Below are 21,236 nucleotides of genomic sequence, written 5' to 3' on the forward strand. Positions count from 1 at the left end.
ACATGAATTTATTCAGGTACTCAAGCATTTTTCCCTGTCTGTCCCGGCGGGCTCACAATCTACCTAATGTACCTGGGGCAATGGGGGGATTAAGTGACTTGCCCAGGATCACGAGGAGCAGCGTGGGTTGAACCCACAACCCCAGGGTGCTGAGGCTGTAGCTTTAACCACTGCGCCACACATTCCCCTTGTTAGTGGAGTAAGGGTGTTCCATATCTAGTCTACTGTGCAGGGGTCATTGGAGTTTTTGGGAGTGGTGTGTGCAGGTTCTGGAGTGAGGTATGTTTTTTCGACTTCTTTTTGTACTGCTCTGATCTTGTTGAGGAAGAAGTCTGCTATCAGTTGGGACTTATGTCCATAAGTCCCCCTTTCCGCTGGTGCTGTAAGGTTATGTATAAGGTGAAATAATTTCTTGTTAAGGGTTTTAATTTTTTGGCCATACCGGTAGTAGTTTTCTTAGCTTTAGCAATATTACTAGAGGCCAGCAACCCAGCATAGGGGTGCAGGTACAAGCTAGCAGTGCAGCCTTGGAAGCTTAAATAGGTGCTACTTGAATACCTAAACTAAACTAAACCTTGGGTTTGTATACCGCATCATCTCTACATTCGCAAAGCTCGACACGGTTAACAAGGGTTAGGGTAGAAAGGAACTCCAGTGAAAGGAAAAGACAAAATGAAGAGAAAATTTAGGACAGAGTAACCAGAGAGAGGAAGAGTTACATTTTTGAAAATAACCAGGTTTTCAGATGTTTACGGAAGATTTGGAGGGAGCTCAGATTCCTAAGAGGAGAGGTAAGATTGTTCCAGAGCTCGGTGATTCTGAAAGGGAGGGAGGAACCTAGTTTTCCTACAAGGGAAATGCCTTTTTGAGAGGGAAAGGAAAGTTTCAGTTTTTGGGTAGATCTGGTGGAATTGGGGTTAGAGGAATTCCAAGAAAGAGGAATAAAAGGGGAGAGAATGCCGTGTAGGATCTTGAAAGTAAGGCAGGCACATTTGAAGTGGACTCTGGAGATTATCGGGAGCCAGTGGAGCTTGGACAAAAGTGGTGAGACGTGGTCGAATTTGCTTTTTGCGAAGATAAGCTTAGCAGCGGCATTTTGAATCCGCTGGAGTCTTTGAAGGTTTTTCTTTGTTAGGCTTAGGTAGATAGAGTTGCAATAGTCCAGTCTGGAAAGGATGGTGGATTGGACAAGGACGGCAAAGTGTTTTTGATGGAAACAGGTTCTCACTTTCCTTACCATATGAAGGCTGAAGAAACATTTTTTTATTAGGGAGTTGAGGTGATCGTTGAAGGAAAGTGTAGAGTCAATGATGACTCCCAGAATTTTACTTGAGTATTCAAGATGCAGGGTGGGGCCAGAGGACAGTGGGATGGAGGTGGGCAGTTGGTCCAGTTTTGGGCCGAGCAAGAGAAGTTTTGTTTTGGATTCGTTCAGTTTCATCTGCACAGTGTGGGCCCAGGATTGAAGGTTCGATATACATGAGGATATGTTCGCAGAGAGGTTGGTGAGGTTCCAGTCGGTCTTGAGGAGAACAAAGATGTCATCTGCGTAAGTGTAAAGTGTTTCAAGTGGGGAGAGATGGAGGAGTTTAAGGGAGGACATGAGACGCCAAAAAAGTTTATGAGGAGAAGATAGCGCAGGAAGACAAAAACTTTAAGCCCTTTTTTAGATATATAAAAGGAAAGAAACCAGCAAGAGAGGCAGTGGGCCCTCTCGACGATCATGGAAAGAAAGGGTCAATTAAAGAGGACAAACAGGTTGCTGATAGGTTAAATTCGTTCTTTGCCTCAGTTTTCACAAATGAGGACACTTCAATAATGCCAGACACAGGGAAGGTATTCAACGGGGGCACAGAGGAAAGCCTAACAACAGTGAATGTGACGTTGGACATGATTTACTTTCAGATTGACAAACTAAAAAGCGACAAGTCCCCTGGACCGGATGGAATTCACCCGAGAGTATTAAAGGAACTTAAGGAGGAAATTGGCAAACTATTACAAACCGTAGCTAACATGTCAATTAGAACTGGGCAAATACCAGAAGACTGGAGGATAGCAAACGTCATTCCAATTTTCAAAAAAAGGCTCAAGAGGGGATCCAGGAAACTACCGACCTGTGAGCCTCACATCAGTTCCAGGGAAGATAATTGAAACAATAATTAAAAAGAACATTGTACAACACTTGGAGGACCACAATCTAATAAGGGCTAGTCAACACAGCTTCAGGAAAGGGAAATCATGTTTGACAAATTTACTACAATTCTTTGAGAAAGTAAACAAACAGATAGATAATGGAGAACCAGTGGATATAATTTACTTGGACTTTCAGAAAGCGTTTGACAAAAGTCCCTCATGCAAGGCTTATGAAGAAATTACTAAGCCATGGAATAGTAAAGGAAGTACACAGATGGATTGGCAAATGGCTTGAAAACAGAAGGCAAAGGGTTAGCATAAATGGGAATTTCTCGGACTGGGAGAAAGTGACTAGCGGCGTGCTCCAGGGCTCGGTTCTTGGGCCTATCTTGTTCAATATTTTTTATAAACGACCTGGAAGAGGAAATAACATGCAATATAATAAAGTTTGCAGATGATACAAAACTATGTCGGGCGGTTGGCTCTCTAAGGGACTGCGAGGACCTCCAGAAAGATCTGAACCAGCTGGAAACGTGGGCAATAAAGTGGCAAATGAACTTTAACATAAACAAATACAAGGTGATGCATTTAGGAAAGAAAAACAAGGAACATGAGTACAGGATGTTGGGGGTGAAGTTACCAAAATGCGAACAGGAAAAGGACTTGGGGGTACTGATTGACAGTACCCTAAAACCATCGGCACAATGTGCGGCGGCGGCGAAGAAAGCGAGCAGGATGTTGGGTATAATTAAGAAGGGAATTATGAGTAGATCGGAAGATATCATAATGCCACTTTATAGAACAATGGTCAGACCGCACTTGGAGTACTGTGTCCAATACTAGTCTCCATACCTTATAAAGGATATAACTCTGCTGGAGAAAGTGCAGAGGCGAGCCACGAAACTTATCAAAGGAATGGAACATTTGACCTACAAAGATCAACTCAGGAGGCTGGGACTGTTTACCCTTGAGAAGAGAAGACTGAGAGGGGATTTGATAGAGACCTTTAAAATATTAAAAGGATTTGATAAAATAGACCAGGAGGCACCATTGCTGAAATATTCAGAGGTGACACGGACAAGAGGTCATAGCCTGAAACTGAGTGGCAGCAGGTTTAGGACAAACGTCAGGAAATTCTGTTTCACACAGCGTGTGGTGGGTGCTTGGAATGCGCTCCCGGAGGAGGTTGTGGAGACTACTGTACTGGGATTCAAGAGAAAGTTGGATACACACCTTCTTGCATATCATATTGAGGGATACGGTAAATCCGGGTCTCCAAAAAGGAGTACCTAAATGGGCCACCGCGTGTGCGGATCACCGGACAAGATGGACCTCGGTCTGATCCGGTGAGGGCGTTTCTTATGTTCTTAAATGTTGAAGAGGATAAGAGAGAGAGGTGAGCCTTGTGGGACTCCACATATCGGGTTCCAGGGGGAGGAAGAAGTGCCCTTCATGTTGACTGTGTAGGAGTGGGAGGGTAAGAACTTCGAGAACCAGTCAAGGACTGTGGAGTTAATGCCTATCTCAGTGAGTTGGTAAATTAGGATATCATGATGTACGACATCAAAAGCTGCATAGAGGTCGAATTGAAGAAGGACGGCGAACTTGTTGCGAGAATGGAGATGTTGAACTTTTGAGATTAAGGAGGTCAGAAGGGATTTGGTGCTGAAGTTGGGACGGAAGCCGTATTGGTAGGGTAGAAGAATGGTGAATTTTTCAAGGTAGGAAGATAGTTGAGTGGATATAATGGATTCTAGCATCTTGGTAAGGAGAGGGATGTTTGCTATACCTGATGCAGCCATAGCAGTTTAAATAGGCACTAGTGCTAGACTATGCTGGAGACTGCTTCATCACAGTCGCCTCCTTCATCAGCAATACCACTGTCGGGGGGGAAACCACATAAGAGACCTGAGAAATGCAAGTACATGACCTACCCCTCCAAGATCACTTCAGAATCTTCTCAATCTTCATCACACCACTGGTGTCATCACACAGAGGCCAGCTTGCCATCCTGTTAGTCGGTGTCCTCACAGTGGGGTCACCTGTGCTTCCAACACTTGACCTAGCCTGCACCCATGACACCCTTGCGGAGGTAGGGCCAGCACCATCCCTGCATGTGAAAAGCTCCTTCAGCTGTTGCAGTCAGAATTTCTGGGGCTTCTGCAGGTGCATGCAGTATCAGCTCCTGCCTCCAAAGCCCCCGTTAAGGAATTGTCCAAGCACCACATAGAACCTTCAGTAAGTCACGAATGTGGGACCTATAGTCCTCATGAAGCAACACCTGACCCTGATGCCTATCATTGGCGCATCTCATGGGTGTCCGTCAGACACACATAGGCAGCAGCCACATTGGATCTCTGCAGTTGACCCGCTTGATCAGTGCCTGACATCCAGTCACGGCAGAAGACCTCATTAAAAGAGTATAGCTCTTCCTCATGCTCTACACTCTTGTCACTCTTCATGAGCCTAGCAGCACTCCCTTATACGGCATGTTTCATTACAGCCTGCTTTCAAGGGTTTTGATTCAGATTTATCTCCCCGTTTTTTCAACTTCTGCCTGGCTTTTCAGCAGATGAATCTTCCGGCCTCCCCTTAAGCCAGAGATCGACCCCAGAGGGCCGGTTGTTTCTGAGATTTATCAGCCAAATGGGGAAGATGTTGCCACTTATTGTAGAGCCCTCAGCTCAGCCCTTGACTATGGCGAGTGGCATCGAGACTGTATATAGCATCCACCATCTCTTGAAGGAGACCTTACTCAATAACTGGGCTTTCCCACTTGACGTCCCAGTAACAACGCACGAATTACAGTGTTTCCCCGAAAATAAGCCCTAGCATGATTTTTAAAGATGGTCCTAATATAATGTACGCAGAATGTACGCAGGCAGTTAGGGTACTGGTCTTTGACCTAAGGGCCACCACGGAAGCGGACTGCTGGGCATGATGGATCACTGGTCTGACCCAGCAGTGGCAATTCTTATGTTCTTAATAAGCCCTAGTTAAGATCGACCCCCGAAGCCACTGACACTGCCCAATTTGCCAATCATTTCTCCTTTCCTCCCCTCCACCCCAATTCGTCCTCTTTCCTTGCCTCTCACCCATCCCCTTGTGCAGCAGCTCAGAGGCCTCCAAAAAGAGCGGCAGGGCTCTGAACGGCCCTTCCCTCTGCAGCGTCTTTCTATCCCTTCCTCTCATCCCTCTGTGTAGCAGAACACCACCAACCCTCCTACCATGAGCCTGACATACCTCCAACTCTGAAGCCTCCAAAACAGCGGCAGCAGCTCTGAACGGGGCTTTCTCTCTGCCGTATCACTGATGCAGCAGAGAGAAGGCCCTGGCAGGGAAGCCTGCGAAGCAGCCCTTTCAGAACTGCCACCACCATTGTTCTGGAGGCTTCGGAGTTGGAGGTATGTTAGGCTCATGGTGGGAAGGTCGGTGGAGTTCCGCTACACAGAGGAATGAGAGGGAGGGATAGAAAGACGCTGCAGAGGGAAGGGCCGTTCACAGCGCTGCCACATTTTTGGGAGGCCTCTGAGCTGCTGCACAAGGGGATGGGTGAGAATCAAGGAAAGATGCACATGTGGGGATAGAAAGGAAAGAGGAAGAATTGGGGTGGAGGAGAGGAAGGGAGAGATGATTGTTGTACAAGAAAAAAAAAAAAAGACATTCCCCAAAAACAAGCTCTAGTGCATTTTTGGAGCACAAATTAATATAAGACCCTGTTTTATTTTTGGAGAAACACGGTAGATGCACCGTATCGCATCCAATCCTGCCCAGGGTTTAACAGACCACTGTTGCTGGATCAAATGCCCTGGAACAGGTGTGGCGTGCAAGAACCCACACCAATGCCTCCCTCCCCCCTCTCCCGGAAGAGAGGGTCAAACTCTGGATAAATTTGGGCATAGGGTGTTGCAGAGATCTATGCTAGTCAATAGAATCCTGAACTATAATTTCTAAATGAATGAAGTCTTTTATACAGAAGATACCGAGTTATGAGAGGTATATCCCGCACTGGAGCACCTTCCATCTTAGCAGCAGCTGGTGGCAGACCTGCTGGATACCAGGAGATACATGATGCGCTCTGCCTATGATGCATTTGAGGTCTCCTCCCGAGCCTCTGCATTTTCCATTGTGATGTGAAGGCAAGCCTGGCTCCAGATCTCAGATTTAGATTCCAACATTCAGGACTGTATGGCTAACATTCTCTGTAAAGGGGAAGAATTATTTGGTTATTATATAGAGAAAGTTTCTCAGAAGCTGAAGCATCATGTTAATTGCATGACCACATTATCATCCTCCAGATCTCGGCAGTCTCAGCCACACAAGAGATATTCAAGTACCCATGGGAATTTGTCCTTTTATTCAAAACCAAGCAGGTATTATCAGCCTTCTGCATCTGCACGTCCACCTCAGTGACGATCTAGGCAATATCAGCAAAAAACTCCTCTGCCTCCTCCATTTAAGCCACAGCAATCCTTTTGACTATCTCTTAGACAGCATGGCACGTATCCCTCACCCTCCACCTCAAACTTTGCCTATCAGAGGAAGCCTCACCTGTTTCCATCCCCATTGGGCTCGGATTACTTCAGACCAGTGAGTCCTTCAACTGGTAAAATGGGGCTATGCTCTCTGTTATCAGACGAAACCTCCAAACCACCTCCCAAGTGAGTGTCTTTTCAGCTCTCAGCAATGGATCCTCCTTATGCCATAGAGAAAGTCCCTCCATGAGGCAAAGAAAGGGGATTCTACTCCAGGTACTTCCTGATTCCCAAGAAGACAGGGGGAATCCACCCTATCTTGGACCTTCGAGCCAACAAATTCTTGGTGAAGAAGTTTTGCATGATTTCCTTGGGGACTCTACTGTCGCTGTTGGAGAGGAACGACTGGCTATGCTCACTAGACCTCAAAGAGGCCTACCCTCATATCCCAATCTTTCCTGCCCACGGGAAATATCTCTGCTTTTGATTGGCCATGCAACATTTTCAGTACAGTGCGCTCCCATCTGAACTGGCCTCAGTGTTTATCAAGTAGTAGTAGCTTGGTAGTGGTAGCGGCACTCCTCTAAGCCCACGGGTTCCAGGTCTTCTCTTACCTGGACTGGCTGATACAGGCTGGCTCACCAAACAATGCAAGTCACAGTTTGTCTGTTGCTGCTCCTGGGATCAATTACCAGAAGTCCCATCTGGACCCCACATAAGTGCTAGAGTTTATTGGAGCCCACTGGGACATGACTCAGACTCAGGCCTTCCTTCTCCAACAGAAATTCAACACTCTGATTCAGCTATGCCAAGCATGCCTCTTCTTGTCACTGCATCACAGTATGCCAGATGCTACAGATTCTTGGTCACAAGGCATCCACAGTCTTATGTGGTCCCATTTGCCCAGCTACACCTCTGGGAGTCTCAGTGGTACCTTTCAACTCAATGGTCTCCAGTGACCAAACGGCTCTCACAACATATCAGAGTGACCTCGGCTCTCTGCACTTTGCTTCAGTGGTGGATGTCCCCTAACAAGTCTTCAGTGGCCTCTTGTTTCAGCTTCTGCCACACCAGATGGTTCTGATGACCAATGTCTCTACACTGGTCTGGGAAGCACAATCTCCATACTCAGAGCTTGTGGAGCCACTTGGAGAGACTCCTCCATATCAACCTCTCGAGCTGCATGTGATTTGCAAAGCTCTCTATGCTTTCCAGGAACACCTTCTCAAACAAGTTGTACTCATTCATACAGACAATCAAGTAGCAATCTTCTATGTAAACTAAAAGAGGCACCGAACCTCACCACTTTTGGCAGGAAGCGATGCGGTTCAGGTCTTGGGTAGTTCCCCGCAATATGTATCTAATGGCTGTCTACCTAGCAGGACCATAGAATCTCTTTACAGACAAATTCAGCAGACTGCTGTAGCAGCATGAGTGATCCTTGAATCCCACCATTGTGCACCAGCTGTTTTGTTTGGGGAACCCCAGAAATGGATCTTTTTGCTTCTCCTGACAACCATAAACTTCTGTTCTTCTGTTCCAGATTCTGCACCCCCAACCGTGTGATGTCTGATACCTTTCTTCTCAATTGGAGCCACATCCTGTTTGCCTTCCCTACTTTCCCGTTCATAGAGAAAACTTTGCTCAAGCTTTACTGGAAGCAGCCACTCAGATGGCTACACCAACTATGGTTCCCTCTCCTTCCGTGAATTATGACAATGGAACCCATCATGTTTCCATTGTTCCACAGAACAAGGGCTTCCTCCTCCATCCCAATCTTCGCTCCCTGATGCTCTCCGCATGGTTCATCTCTCCCAGCTGCTAGATGCTGAAACATGAGCCCGTGTGTCAACCATCCTGGAAATTTCTAGGAAGCCTTTTACACAACACTCCTATTGCTTCAACTGTACTCGTTTCACAAAGTGGTGCACTGCTTGCTCATTAGGTCCCAGCACTTGTCCTCTGCCAGCAGTACTTAACTATCTCCTACACCTGTCTGACTCTGACCTGCAAACTCCGTCCATCTTAGAGCAATTAGAACCTACCATCTGCCACTAGATGACAAATCATTCTCTAATCACCTGTTGGTATCAAAATTTATGAAAGGTTTGCTTCATACCAGACCACCAATCAAACCTCCAACTGTGCCTTGGGACCTTAATATGGTTCTCCCTGCCTTGATGAAGCCTCCCTTTGAGTCTCTTTCGTCTTCATCGTTCAAATACCTTACCTAAAAAGTGATCTTCCTGATAACTCTCACATCTGCTTGTCAAGTGAATAAACTCCAAACCCTAGTGTCAGATCCTCCTTATATGACATTCTACCATGACAAAGTGGTCCTTTGCACCCACCCTAGATTTCTCCCAAAGGTGGTCTCGGACTTTCATCTCAACCAGTCAATTGTGCTCCCTATTTTCTGCCCTGAGCCACACTCTCACCTTGATGAGGCAGCTTTTCACACCTTGGACTGCAAGCGAGCTCTTGCCTATTACTTGACTCGTACTGTGAGAAAAGGCACTGCCCAAAAGATGAGTAAGACTCTGAGTAAAGTAAGCAATATAATTTATTTACATTTTAGGCTCAAAATGGGTGCTCTCTATGCACAGAAATTGGCAAGATGGACACACCTGGCATAGTACATTCTTTGATTATATAGCCTGTACAATCTTTAGTTAACCCCTCCTGCCTGTCTGCTAATTGGGTACAGCAGTACAGTTCACAAACTCTCAAATCCTTCCCACCTATTTCCTATCTCTCCACCCTTTATTCTTCAGACCCTGGCATATTTGTGCACTGTTCCCTCCTTTCACATACTCGCCTCTCAAATGACTTGCTTAGACCATCTTTTTAAACGATAGTCCTTATGGTAAATTCTGCTGATACTTCGATACAATGTTCATTTGACTGCAGGCATTGTATTCAGTGTCCCAGGAATGCCCCCCTCCCATCTTTTGAGTCAGCAATACTTCTTACTGCACAATGTTAGACAAACTCCTTCTGGAATTTTACCAGTATTTCATTTAGTTTTCCATTACCATTTTATTAATATATTCTTTATAATATTACCTCTTTAGTGACCCCCCCCCCCCCTGCCTGCCCTGTATAACACTTGCATATAATCAGGTATGGTTAAATAGCTACAAACTATAAAGATATTACTTATACATATTATTCTAATGTTATACAATTAAGTGTTCACCTCCTCTGTGTTATTCTGCAAAAATTAACACTATTAGAAAATATTAGTATTTTCATTTCTCACAGTACTAAGCCTCACAGGACCTCCACTCAGCTCTTCCTGTTCTTTGATCCCAGTGGACTGGGCGTTCCTGTTTCCAAAAGGACCATCTCTACATGGCTTACTGACTATGTATTTCTGCTATACTAGAGCTGGTCTGCCATGTCATGGCACACAAAGTTAGAGCCATGGCTACTACCGTAGCTTATCTCCACTCGACTCCCATTGAGGACATTTGTAGAGCACAACCTGGTCATCCGTTCACACCTTCACTACTCATTACTGGCTTGAGACACATTCCAACCCAGATAGCCACTTTGGCCAAGCTGTTCTACAACATTTAATCGCCTCTTTGAAGCCAAGGTTCCACATCCCGCTTGGTCTCACCAGGCTCATGGTGGGTGACGGACACCCTCTTTTCAGAACCATGATCCTGGTAGCTAGGAAGTCTCATACGTGAGTATAACGATAGTTACCCCCCTCCCGGAAGTGCACAGTGACGCCCCGGAAATGCTTTCGACAACTCAACCGGGTAATGCCGATACGTCACCACCTACCGGGAGAAGCCATTTTGGCTGCGCTCCGCAGCTGATCGGCTGGTTTGGGAGTTGGGGTAGGGGAAAAGAGTGAGAAATAAGATCTTCCGGTTCTCGCACGAGTATCGGACGGGATAGGGAGGGGACACGGAGTAGCTGCCACTATGTTTTCTTTGTACAGCACAGTACAACCCCAGGTGAGCGCGAATAGCGGTACCCGCCATTCTGGAATATACGGGTTGGTAGGCCGAGGAAGTTGAGGACGTGCTTCTCGTTTGTTCTCGATCGTTTTTGTCCCCAGCGTACAATTCGTACGCCATACGTTGAGTGGTGGGAGCGCCTGTGACGTAAATTGGCGTTGCACAGGTGGGGGTGGGGCTTGTCTTTATAATTTGCCGGCAGGGCAGGAGTCGGTTTTATTTGATTTGATTGTCATTTTACGGATTTTACTGGATATTGTAGCATTGTTTGAGGTTTCTTCTCATTTATTTATCTGGCTTGGGTTCTTAAATGCTTGTTTTCTGCCTGTGGTAGAGCTAGCCTGCACCATTTTTTCCCTTTTTCTTTATTTTCTTACGCCTTCAGTCAAAAGTATGCTGAGAGGTTTATTCACACTTTTTACAAGTTTATGAACTTACAGAGCTCAAGCGATGTCTTTGTTTAGGGCAGCGTTTCTACTTGGTCCTGGAGTACCTCCTTACCAGTCAGGTTTTCAAGATATCCACAGTGAATATGCATGAATACATTTGCATATAATAGAAGCAGTGTATGCTAATTAAGTTAATGCAAATTCAATGTGGATATCTTGAAAACCTGACTGGCAAGGGGGTACTCCAGGACCGAGTTGAGAAACGCTGGTTTAGGGCATAAACAGTATTCCAAAATGATTTACTACTAATCATTTATGTATCACTAGTAGACCTAAGCAGTGTTGTATTTTCTCTGTCCCTAGTGGGCTCACAATCTGTTTTTGTATCTGGAGCAATTGAGGGTCAGTAGAGTGGGTAGACCTGATGGGCTATGGCCCTTATCTACCGTCTTTTTCTATGTTTCTACTTTGCCCAGGGTCTCATGAAGATGCAGTGGGAATTGAACCCAGTTCCCTAGGATCAAAATCCCTCCACTATATTATGTTTGACAGCACAATTGTGCCCCCCTCCCCTCACCTTTATTGCAGTGAAGGAGCTTGGTTGATATTGGGGGTGCTCAGATCTGGCTCATAATGTCAGGCCTTATATTTGTGAAACCTTAACTTACCTGGATTTGTGGACAAAGAAAAGTATAGTTTGTGAGTTCAAAAATAGTGTTCTCTGAATGATACCTGATCTAATATCATCTTTATAGTACTGATATCAGTGGGACTTGATGTATTTTTCAACCTGATAATAACCAGTAGACATGAACGGCCCACTTCCAATGCTACTCTGTGGTATCTCTCAGAGAGAGAAAGAGATAATGGTTACTGTGGCTGGGCAGACTAGATGGGCAATTTGGCCTTTATTTGCCGTCATGTTTCTATTTGTTGGAATTTATTTGAAGAGGTTCGCCCAAAAGATGTATAGCAAATAGAGCTTGCCCTAATACTTAACATTTAATATCATAACAATAGTTAAGTAGCCAAATGTAAACATAGACTAGGAGAAAGCTAAACCTAGAAACATGATGGCAGATAAAGGCCAAATGGCACATCCAGTTTGCCCATCTGCAGCATCCACTGGCCTCCTTCCCCTAAGAGATCACACGCATTCCTGTTCCATACTTTCTCGAATTCAGACTGTCTTTGTCTCCACCACCTCTGCCTGGAGACTATTCCATGCATCTACCACCCTTTCTATAAAAAAAAGTATTTCCTTAGATTACTCCTGAGCCTATTACCTCTTAACTTCATCCTATGGCCTCTCATTCCAGAGTTTCCTTTCAAATGAAAGAGACTTGCCTTATGTACACTTATTCCACATAGTTATTTGTATGTCTCTATCATATCTTCCCTCTCCTACCTTTCCTCCAAAGTATACATATTGAGATTTTTCTCTGTCCCCATATCTCTTTATGATGAAGACCACCAACCATTTTAATGGACTTCCTATGGACGGACTCAATCTTGTTTATATCATTTTGAAAGCACAATATTCCAAATAAGGTCTCGCCAGCGTATTATACAAGGGTACCAATATATCCTTTTTCCTAGTGGCCATACCTCTCCCTATACCTACCTCCTAGTATCTTTCTAGCTTTTGCTGTTGCCTTTTCAACCTGTTTGCCCATATTAAGATCATCACACCCATACTATCTTGATTCACTTTCGTGCACAAAAGTTCTTCACCTTCTAAACTGTACTGTTCCCTTGGATTTTTGTAGCTCAAATGCATGACCTTGCATTTCTTGGCATTAAATCTTAGCTGCCAAATTTCAGCCCATTCTTCATGCTTTGCTAGGTCCTTTCTCATGTTATTCATACCATCAGGGGTGTCTATTCTATTGCAGATTTTGGTATCATCCATAGAGGTAAATCTTACCTGACAGCCTTTCAGCAATATTGCTTACAAAAATGTTAAAAAAAACAGGCCCAAGAACTCAACCTTGAGTCACACCACAGCGATCTTCATTGGTCACTACTACCCCCTGTTGCTTTCTGCTCAACCACTCCCTCTTATCTATTTCTCTGGTCACCCAGTCAAAGAAATTGATCAAGTTTGTTTGACAAGACTTGCCTCTAGAGATCCATGTTGCCTCAAGTCCTGTAATCCACTGGATTCTAGAAACGTCACTATTCTCTGTTTTAAAAGCGTTTCCATTAATTTACTTAACAGATGTCAGTCTTACCGGCATGTAGTTCCTTAATTCCACTTTTGTGAAAAGGGACCTCATCTGCCCTTCTTCAATCCTACAGTTCCACTCCCAACTTCTAGAGAAGCATTGAAAAGGTCAGCCAGCAGAGCTGCTAGAGCTTCCCTAAGTTGCTTCAGTACCTTCAGATGTACACCATCTGGCCCCATTGCTTTGTCCACCTTTAGTTTGGTGATGTCCTCACAAAAACAATCCTTTGAAAACACTGCACAACAAAGTTTTTGCTTCCTGAACACTGCTGGGTGTTTCTTATAGAATTTTGGGTGCTGATCATGAATATTACATCAAAAATTACCCATCACGTACCATTTCAGAGAAATCTTCAATTTTGTCGTGATTTTTTCTTATATTTGGATGCAAACAATTTTTTCTCCCATAAGTGTCTTATCAACAACGGTTTGTGCCGCCTGGGTATGTCCATGCATAAAATCTAGCCAGGTTGGAAGCTGTTTTATGGAAGATGACATCCTGGGCATGTCTGGGCAGGTCTGAACGAGCTTGCGCTGTCTCACCATGCTATAATGGTGGCTTCCATACACCGATCCTGCTCATTTGGTTAATATAGATAGTCCGTGTGTGTATATAGTATCAGTATAGTAAAGTATAGTAGTATAGTAGCTGTAGCAATATAACAGTAAGTAAGCTTGATGCTATAGACGTTTTGGTGTCGGGCAATATGTCTCGTCGGTGTCGTAACAGCCGCGACACATTCTGCTATATCTGTGGGGAATATACACTTACGCCTCAGAGACGTTCGATGACTGCCCTTGTAAAGAAAGCCTATCATCTGTATTTTGGCTGCAAAATAGGTGATCAAGACAAGCAATGGGCGCCTCACATTTGCTGTGCGACATGTGCTGTTAGTCTGAGAGCCTGGCTCAGAGGTACTCGAAAGACGATGCCATTTGCTGTTCCGATGATATGGCGAGAACAGAAAGACCATGTGACGGACTGTTATTTCTGTTTGACTAATGTGTCTGGTTTCTCTGCCAAAAACAAGAAGTCAATTGAATATCCTAATCTGCCTTCAGCAATGAGACCCATGCCACATGATGACAGTCTTCCAGTTCCGAAACCACCAGAGGATTGGACCTTAGACGAACCAGATAAAGAAACTGCAGTGCAGGGTTCTAACAGTGACATTGACCCGGATTTTGAACCATCCTCATCAGGCGATCCACATCTGATAACACAGTCCGAATTGAACGATTTGGTCAGAGATTTGGGTCTGTCAAAAGCAAAAGCTGAGCTGCTAGGTTCGAGACTGCAGGAATGGTGTTTGCTATCACCAGGTACGAAAATTTCTGTGTTTCGAGACCGGCATCATGATATAACCAAATTTTTTGCACAAGTCGACAGTCTCTGTTTCTGTTGTGACATTGAAGGATTGTTCTCGGTCTTTGGTTGTGATCACAACCCGGAAGAGTGGCGTCTTTTCATTGATTCGTCAATGTTAAGCCTGAAAGCTGTTCTGTTGCACAATGGCAACGTTTATCCTTCAGTACCTGTTGGCTATGCAGCACATATGAAAGAAACATATGAGAATATGGAAATGTTACTAAAGTATGTCCAGTATACCAGGTATAACTGGAATATCTGTGGAGACCTCAAAGTCGTTGCTCTGTTACTAGGACTGCAGCTTGGCTATACAAAGTACTGCTGTTTCATCTGCGAATGGGACAGCCGAGACAGAGAGTCGCACTATTCTAGAAAGAACTGGCCACTCCGTAAAAAGTTAGTTCCAGGACAGAAAAATGTAGCACATGAATCGCTTGTTGACCCGACAAAGATATTTTTGCCTCCTCTTCACATTAAACTGGGACTCATGAAGAATTTTGTGAAAGCAATGAACAAGGAAGGGGAAGGTTTTCGTTATTTAAGACAGATGTTCCCAAGAATAACTGATGCCAAGATCAAAGAGGGTATTTTTGTTGGCCCCCAGATCAGACATGTTATGAGTGACAAGCGATTTGAAGATCTGTTAGTTGGGCCGGAAAAAATTGGCTGGAAAGCCTTGAAAGACGTTGTTGACAATTTTCTGGGCAATTACAGAGCCCCAAACTACATTCAGCTGGTAGACAAACTTCTCAAAGCATACAAGAGAATGAAGTGCAATATGTCACTCAAGATTCATTTCCTCCATTCACACTTGGACTTCTTCCCCGCAAATCTCGGTGCTGTGAGTGACGAGCACGGTGAAAGGTTTCATCAAGACATAGCTACGATGGAGAAACGATACCAGGGCAATTGGAATCCGTCAATGCTTGCCGACTATTGTTGGATGCTACAACGTGATGCACCAGACACTGAATATAAAAGAAACTCGGGAGCAAAACACTTTTAATTCTGTTTCATTTAGTCGCTTGTGCGAAACGTAAACTTGACTATATATTTTATTGTCAGTAAACATAAAAATGTCTATTTCTCATAGTTCTTACGTGATGCAGTAAAACCAAAACCATATTTGAGCATACCAAGTTGGTACCTGTCATAATCACCAAAAACTTTTCAGGAATCAAGACTTAACCAAAAAATTGTTGTGCAGTGAAATTGATCAGGGTCTATCACACTTCCATCTCTATTTGCATTTGTCTTCTGTGGTTCCGTTCCTGGCACTTTAGCTGTGAAACAGCAAAACAACAGAAAGATTGTGGAACAGAAAATCGGATGTCCCAGTTTGTAGTTTAATAAGCTTCAGCTGTGAACACAGAACAGAAATATTTGTTAAGCAATTCAGCTTTATCGTTATCAGCTTCTACATATTTCTCCCCTTCACCTTTGAGTCTCACAATGACACTTTTGCACTTCTTCCTATCACTAATATATCTAAAATATGTCTTGTCCTCCATTGGCTATATTTTCTTCCATTTGCATCTTCGCTTTCACTCGACTAGTCTCTTTTAACCTGTCTTCCTCTTTCTGTGATCTTTTGTAGTTCATGAAAGCTAACCTCTTTTTGTTTACCTTCTCATTTACTACTTTTGAGAACTAAAGCGGCCTTCTTTTTCTCTTTTACTTACTAAATGGTTTGTTGCCCTTATAATACCTCCTTTCAGTTTTGCCTACTGCTTTCTACTTCTTCCAGATGTTCTCATCCAGACAATTCCTTGATATAATCCTCCATCTGAAAAAAATTAGTTTTTCTAAGTCTAGAACCTTTACTTTAGAATGAGCTTTCTCTACACCTGTCTTGATATTAAACCACACCATGCGGTGATCACTGGATGCCAGATGATCACCCACTGTAACATCAGAAACACTTTCCTCGTTTATAAGCACTAAGGGCAGAATTTTCAAAAACCCGCATTAAAAAGCAACTGTCTGCTAACGCAGCCATTTTGATAGCAAATCTTAAAAGACGAGGCATTTTCAGAAAACCACGTATGCAAATAAGGTTAGCGGACAGCAACGAAGATTCACTAAATTTGCATGTGCCTGTCGCTGGTGACAGTAATGGGCATATATGCAGAAAAAAAGCATCAAGAAAAAAGAAACACCCAAAACACAACAGTAGGAGAGATGTTCAATCTTTCCTCTGTCAACCAACAAATGCCCCTCCAGCAGCGGAAGAGATGCCCACACTCTCCCGCTGCACTAAAATACCTGACCTCTCCCCCCCCCTGCGCAGTGGGAGAGCTCTCCCCAGCTGGCAAGTAACCTCCCCCTGCCTCCGCCGCCCCCTCCACCTTACCTGACCCCCCTCCCCCCCGCAGCGGGAGAGATATCCACTCTCCCCTGCTGGCAAGTAACCTGCCGCAGTCTCTGCCGCTCACCTCCCCCTTTTCCTCAGAGTTGATGAGCTGGAGGGACGCAGATCCACTCCTCCCAGCTTCCTGCATAATCTAAAATGGGCCTTCCCATCCCCTCCACAACTTGGGCCAATCAGAACCTCAGGCCCTCCCCAGATGCATCGGGAAGGGGCCTAAGGCTCTGATTAGCCCGGATGCCCCATAGGAGGGACTTTAGATGTCTGGGCCAATCAGAGCCTTAGACCCCTTCCCGATGCATCCTGGGAGGGCCTGAGCCTCTGATTGACCCATGTTGTTTAAGGCCCCTCCCATGGGCCGGGGCGTGGAAAGCCCATTTTAGACCACGCAGGAAGCTGGGAGGAGTGGGTCCGCGTCTCTCTGGCTCATCAACTTTGAGGTAAGGAGGAGGGGGCAGCAAAGACGGTGGCAGGGGTTACTTGCCAGTGAGGAAGAGTGGGCATCTCTCCCGCGAGGAGGGGGAGGGGGCGGCAATGGCAGCGGGGAGGGTTACTTGTCAGCGGGGTAGAGTGGGCATCTCTCCCGCTGCAAGGGCGGGGGTCAGGTCTGGGATTTTAGTGCAGCAGGAGAGTGTGGGCATCTCTCCCGCTGCAGGGGAAGTTCGGGTCAGTTACAGAGAGGATTTTAGTGCAGTGGGAGAATGTGGGCATTTCTCCACTGCAGGGGGTGTCGCTGCCGTTCCAGGAGGAGAGTGGTGTTTGCCGCCGCTACTGCCAGGAAGGGGTGTTGTGATGCAGCAGAAAAATGGGCATGTCTCACGCTGCATTACAACACACGGGTTTCTAGCAGTCTGTGACACTGACCAGCACCCCTGGACTAGTCGCTTTTTTTTAGTCGCCAAAAGCCGACGCCGCTTTTTAAAAATGGCTCTGCATTTTTTAAGAATCCACCAGAGGGCTCATTTCAATATTAGAGCCCATTTGCATGTCAGTGTCGGAGACTGCTAAAATTCTCGCTAAAGTGATGGTGTTAAAGTTTTGAGAATCTGGACCTAAGACCAGTAGGCTCATCCTGCCTGGGTTCCATTACCAACTGCTGGAATAATTCTCCTTGTAGAGAATCCAGGATCTTACAGATTTTTTTTTTTCAATCTAAAATAGACAAAATAGTAAAATCTCTATCTCAGGTAGATGTGGAGGGAGTTACTGCCTAAATAAAAATACAGTACTCCCCCGAAATTCACAGGGGTGCCATTCTAGGAACACCCGCAAATTTCAAAAAACCGCAAATGCGGTTTTGCACCTGTCAGACAGGAGAGGGCAGCTACAGAAAATCATTTGCGGTATGCTCCAACCACCTCTTTCTGTTACTAAAGTCAGGCTACACCAATCAGGAGCTGCTTTGACACGCAGCTCCTGATTGGTGTAGCCCAGGGATCTCAAAGACCCTCCTTGAGGGCCGCAATCCAGTTGGGTTTTCAGGATTTCCCCTATGAATATGCATTGAAAGCATGCATATTCATTGGGGAAATCCTGAAAACCCAGCTGGATTGTGGCCCTCAAGGAGGGACTTTGAGACCCCTGGTGTAGCCTGACTTTAGTACAGGAAGAGGCTGTCGGAGTATACCGCAATTCGTGAACCGCGAATTTGCGGGTGAACACTGTAGTTGCTATTTCAAGGGACATTCCAGTAGATCGTATTTGGACTGAATTTAGATTGGTTGAGACATGTGATGTTAAAAATACATTATTACGATTTTCTAAATCATGGTTATATACTAAATCCTTTTGATATAAGGTTGTTAAGTGCATTACCTGATAGTTTACTTCATTGCCTTACCAGCATGATAAATTCTCTATTACAAAGTAGTGGTTATTCAAAGGAAATGGGAATAATTATGTTGAACCTATTATTAAAGGGTGAAGATTTAGATTCTAAAGTCTGTGGAAAATATAGACAGGTATCAAATCTTCCAACCCTGGCTAAAGTTTTAGAAATAATTGTAACATCTCAAGTAAAGGAATATTTGGAGTGTTTTGATTTACTGGATCCTTTGCAATCAGGATTCCATATACTCTATAGTAATGAAACAGTTCTCCTGTCTAAAGTAAGGTGCTATTTTGATAAAAATGTAGGAGTATGGTAGATTTATTGGCAGCATTTGATTTGGTTAATCATGACTTGCTTTTAGCCTTATTACCGTATATACTCGAATATGTCAATCCGAATATGTCGAGACCCCCCTTTTCCCCCCAAAAAGGAAGAAAAATGGTTGACTCGAATATAAGTTGGGCAGCTTAATATTCAAGTGCCCTGCCTTGTCAGGCTCTGAACCCAGCTCCCTTTCTGCCAGGCACTGTATCCAGCACCCTTCCCTCCCTCCTCTGTCAGGCATTACACCCAGCCCCCTTCCTTCCTCCCCTGTCAGACTCTGCACCCTTCCTTCCCTCTTTCTTTCCCTCCCTTCCCTGTCAGTCTCTGCACCCAGCACCTTTCCTTCCCTCCCTCCTTCCCCTTTCAGGTACTGCACCCAGCTCCCTTCCTTTTAGGCACTGCACCCAGCCCCCTTCTCTCCCTCCCCTGTCAGGCATTGCACCCAGCCCCCTTCCTTCCCTCTCTCCCCATCAGACTCTGCACCCTGCCTCCCTCCCAGGCTCTGCACCCTGCACCCCCTCCCTGCCCTAGCCTCATACCTCTACTTCCGATTCCTGGTGGAGGTGCAGCAGACAGGAGCTAACTTTCCAAGTTCCTGCCCCGCTGCTAACTGGCTGCCGCGAGTGTCTTCAGCCGCTGAGAAGCATGAGCAGGCGTGCGACTTGGCGCTGCTGCTTGGTGCTGAGTGGCTTCCTTACTGGCTCCTGCGTGGCAAAGGATCTGTGGGGGCGGAGGTTGTAGTAGATATCTGGCCGCTGGCAGTCCGAAGATCTTCAATTTTGTTCATTTGGTGCTGTTTCTGAGGCAGAAAGTTATTTTTCTCCACCCAGCTGCTTTTAAAAAACACTAACAGGCAAAGTCACTACAGAACTTTGAGTACCTCCATTATATTCTATGGGAACTTTGGGGATGGCTTTTGAGGAGCTTTAATTTCTTTTTCACAGTTTCTGAGGGTAAGTTTCAGGTCTCCCACCTCCCCAGATCTCAAATCTCTATTTTTTATTTTCGGGTTTTTGTTATGTTGGCCATTTTGGGCGCAAATTCGCTGGTGGTGGCCATCTTGGATTTTTATTGATCTTTTTTTCAATGTTTTATTTCTGCTTCAAAACTCCTCGATGTGGTTAAAAATCATTTGGGATAGACTCCCCAGCCCCTAATTTGATAGATATGTGCAGTGATTGCACCAGATCAGCAACCATATACCAGCTTGCCTTTATCCACATTTATTCATACCTTCAAAGAAGTCAAGCAAATTGGTAGTAGTAGCAGCAGCAGCAATGGGTAAACTTCGATTTGGTTAAAAATCATTTGAGATGGACTCCCCAGCCACTAATTTGATATAGATATGTGCACTGGATCAGCAACCATGTACCAACTCGCCTTTATTCACACCTTCAAAGATGTCAAGCAAATTGGTAGTAGTAGTAGCAGCAGCAGTAGCAATGGGCAAACTTCTTACTCCTCTGTCAGCTCAGACCTGAATGTTCCTTTTAACTACATGGGCCTCAGCCTCTATATAGCCCCATAGTTCAAATATACATTCAGGTCTGGGCCAGCAGAAGAGCATTGAAGTGGCCTGTTCCACAGCTGCTGGTAGAGTTTTGCACACACCTGGAAATTACAAGCTGAGGTTTTCATGCGGCAAAAGTGTAAACACGGCTATTCGGCAAATTAAAAATTACGCATTATTTATCGTTAGACGTTAGGCGGTGAAGAGATACCTGACAATTCGTGAAATTAGGGTGGAAGGGAGATAAAAATTGTAAATAAAATAGCTGTAAATTCAGTTGACTTTCCTTAAATTTCTTCAGTATAAAAGAGTAGTTTTTTTAAATTTTTAAATTTTGAAATTAACCTTGAATGTTGTAAAATAATAAAAAAAATGTGTTCAAATTATAATAAAGAATTCAATATAAGAAAAGAAACAAAGTTTTATTCAAAAATAAGCAAGTTACAGTTATTTTATGAGAAATGTAATTTCCCTTGCAACATTTAAAAAAATTTGCCCGCTTTTCGGCATTGATCGGCGAAAAATGCCCACAATGTGTTAATTATGACAATTGTTTGTGAAATGGGACATTTGAACTTGCTGTATTTTTAAAATTTAATTTAATTTAAATTTATCAGGAGTCGTAGTCGGTACATA

General features: G+C 44.6%; 2 protein-coding genes across 2 annotated transcripts in view; one reads left to right on the top strand and one right to left on the bottom strand.

Annotated features, from left to right (window-relative positions):
• Positions 1–10,528, bottom strand: part of MASTL (microtubule associated serine/threonine kinase like) — a 141,597-nt gene extending 131,069 nt beyond the window's left edge. The window contains exon 1 of the mRNA XM_033931419.1: positions 10,404–10,528. The gene's annotated coding sequence lies outside the window, so the exon portion shown is untranslated. The remainder of the gene's footprint in view (positions 1–10,403) is intronic.
• The window catches only part of YME1L1 (YME1 like 1 ATPase), a 169,584-nt gene continuing 158,790 nt past the window's right edge, over positions 10,443–21,236 (top strand). The window contains exon 1 of the mRNA XM_033931421.1: positions 10,443–10,579. Coding sequence (XP_033787312.1) covers positions 10,547–10,579 — 33 coding nt within the window. The 5' untranslated portion in view covers positions 10,443–10,546. The remainder of the gene's footprint in view (positions 10,580–21,236) is intronic.

Source organism: Geotrypetes seraphini, chromosome 2 (assembly GCF_902459505.1).
Source record: "Geotrypetes seraphini chromosome 2, aGeoSer1.1, whole genome shotgun sequence".
NCBI lineage: Eukaryota > Metazoa > Chordata > Amphibia > Gymnophiona > Dermophiidae > Geotrypetes > Geotrypetes seraphini.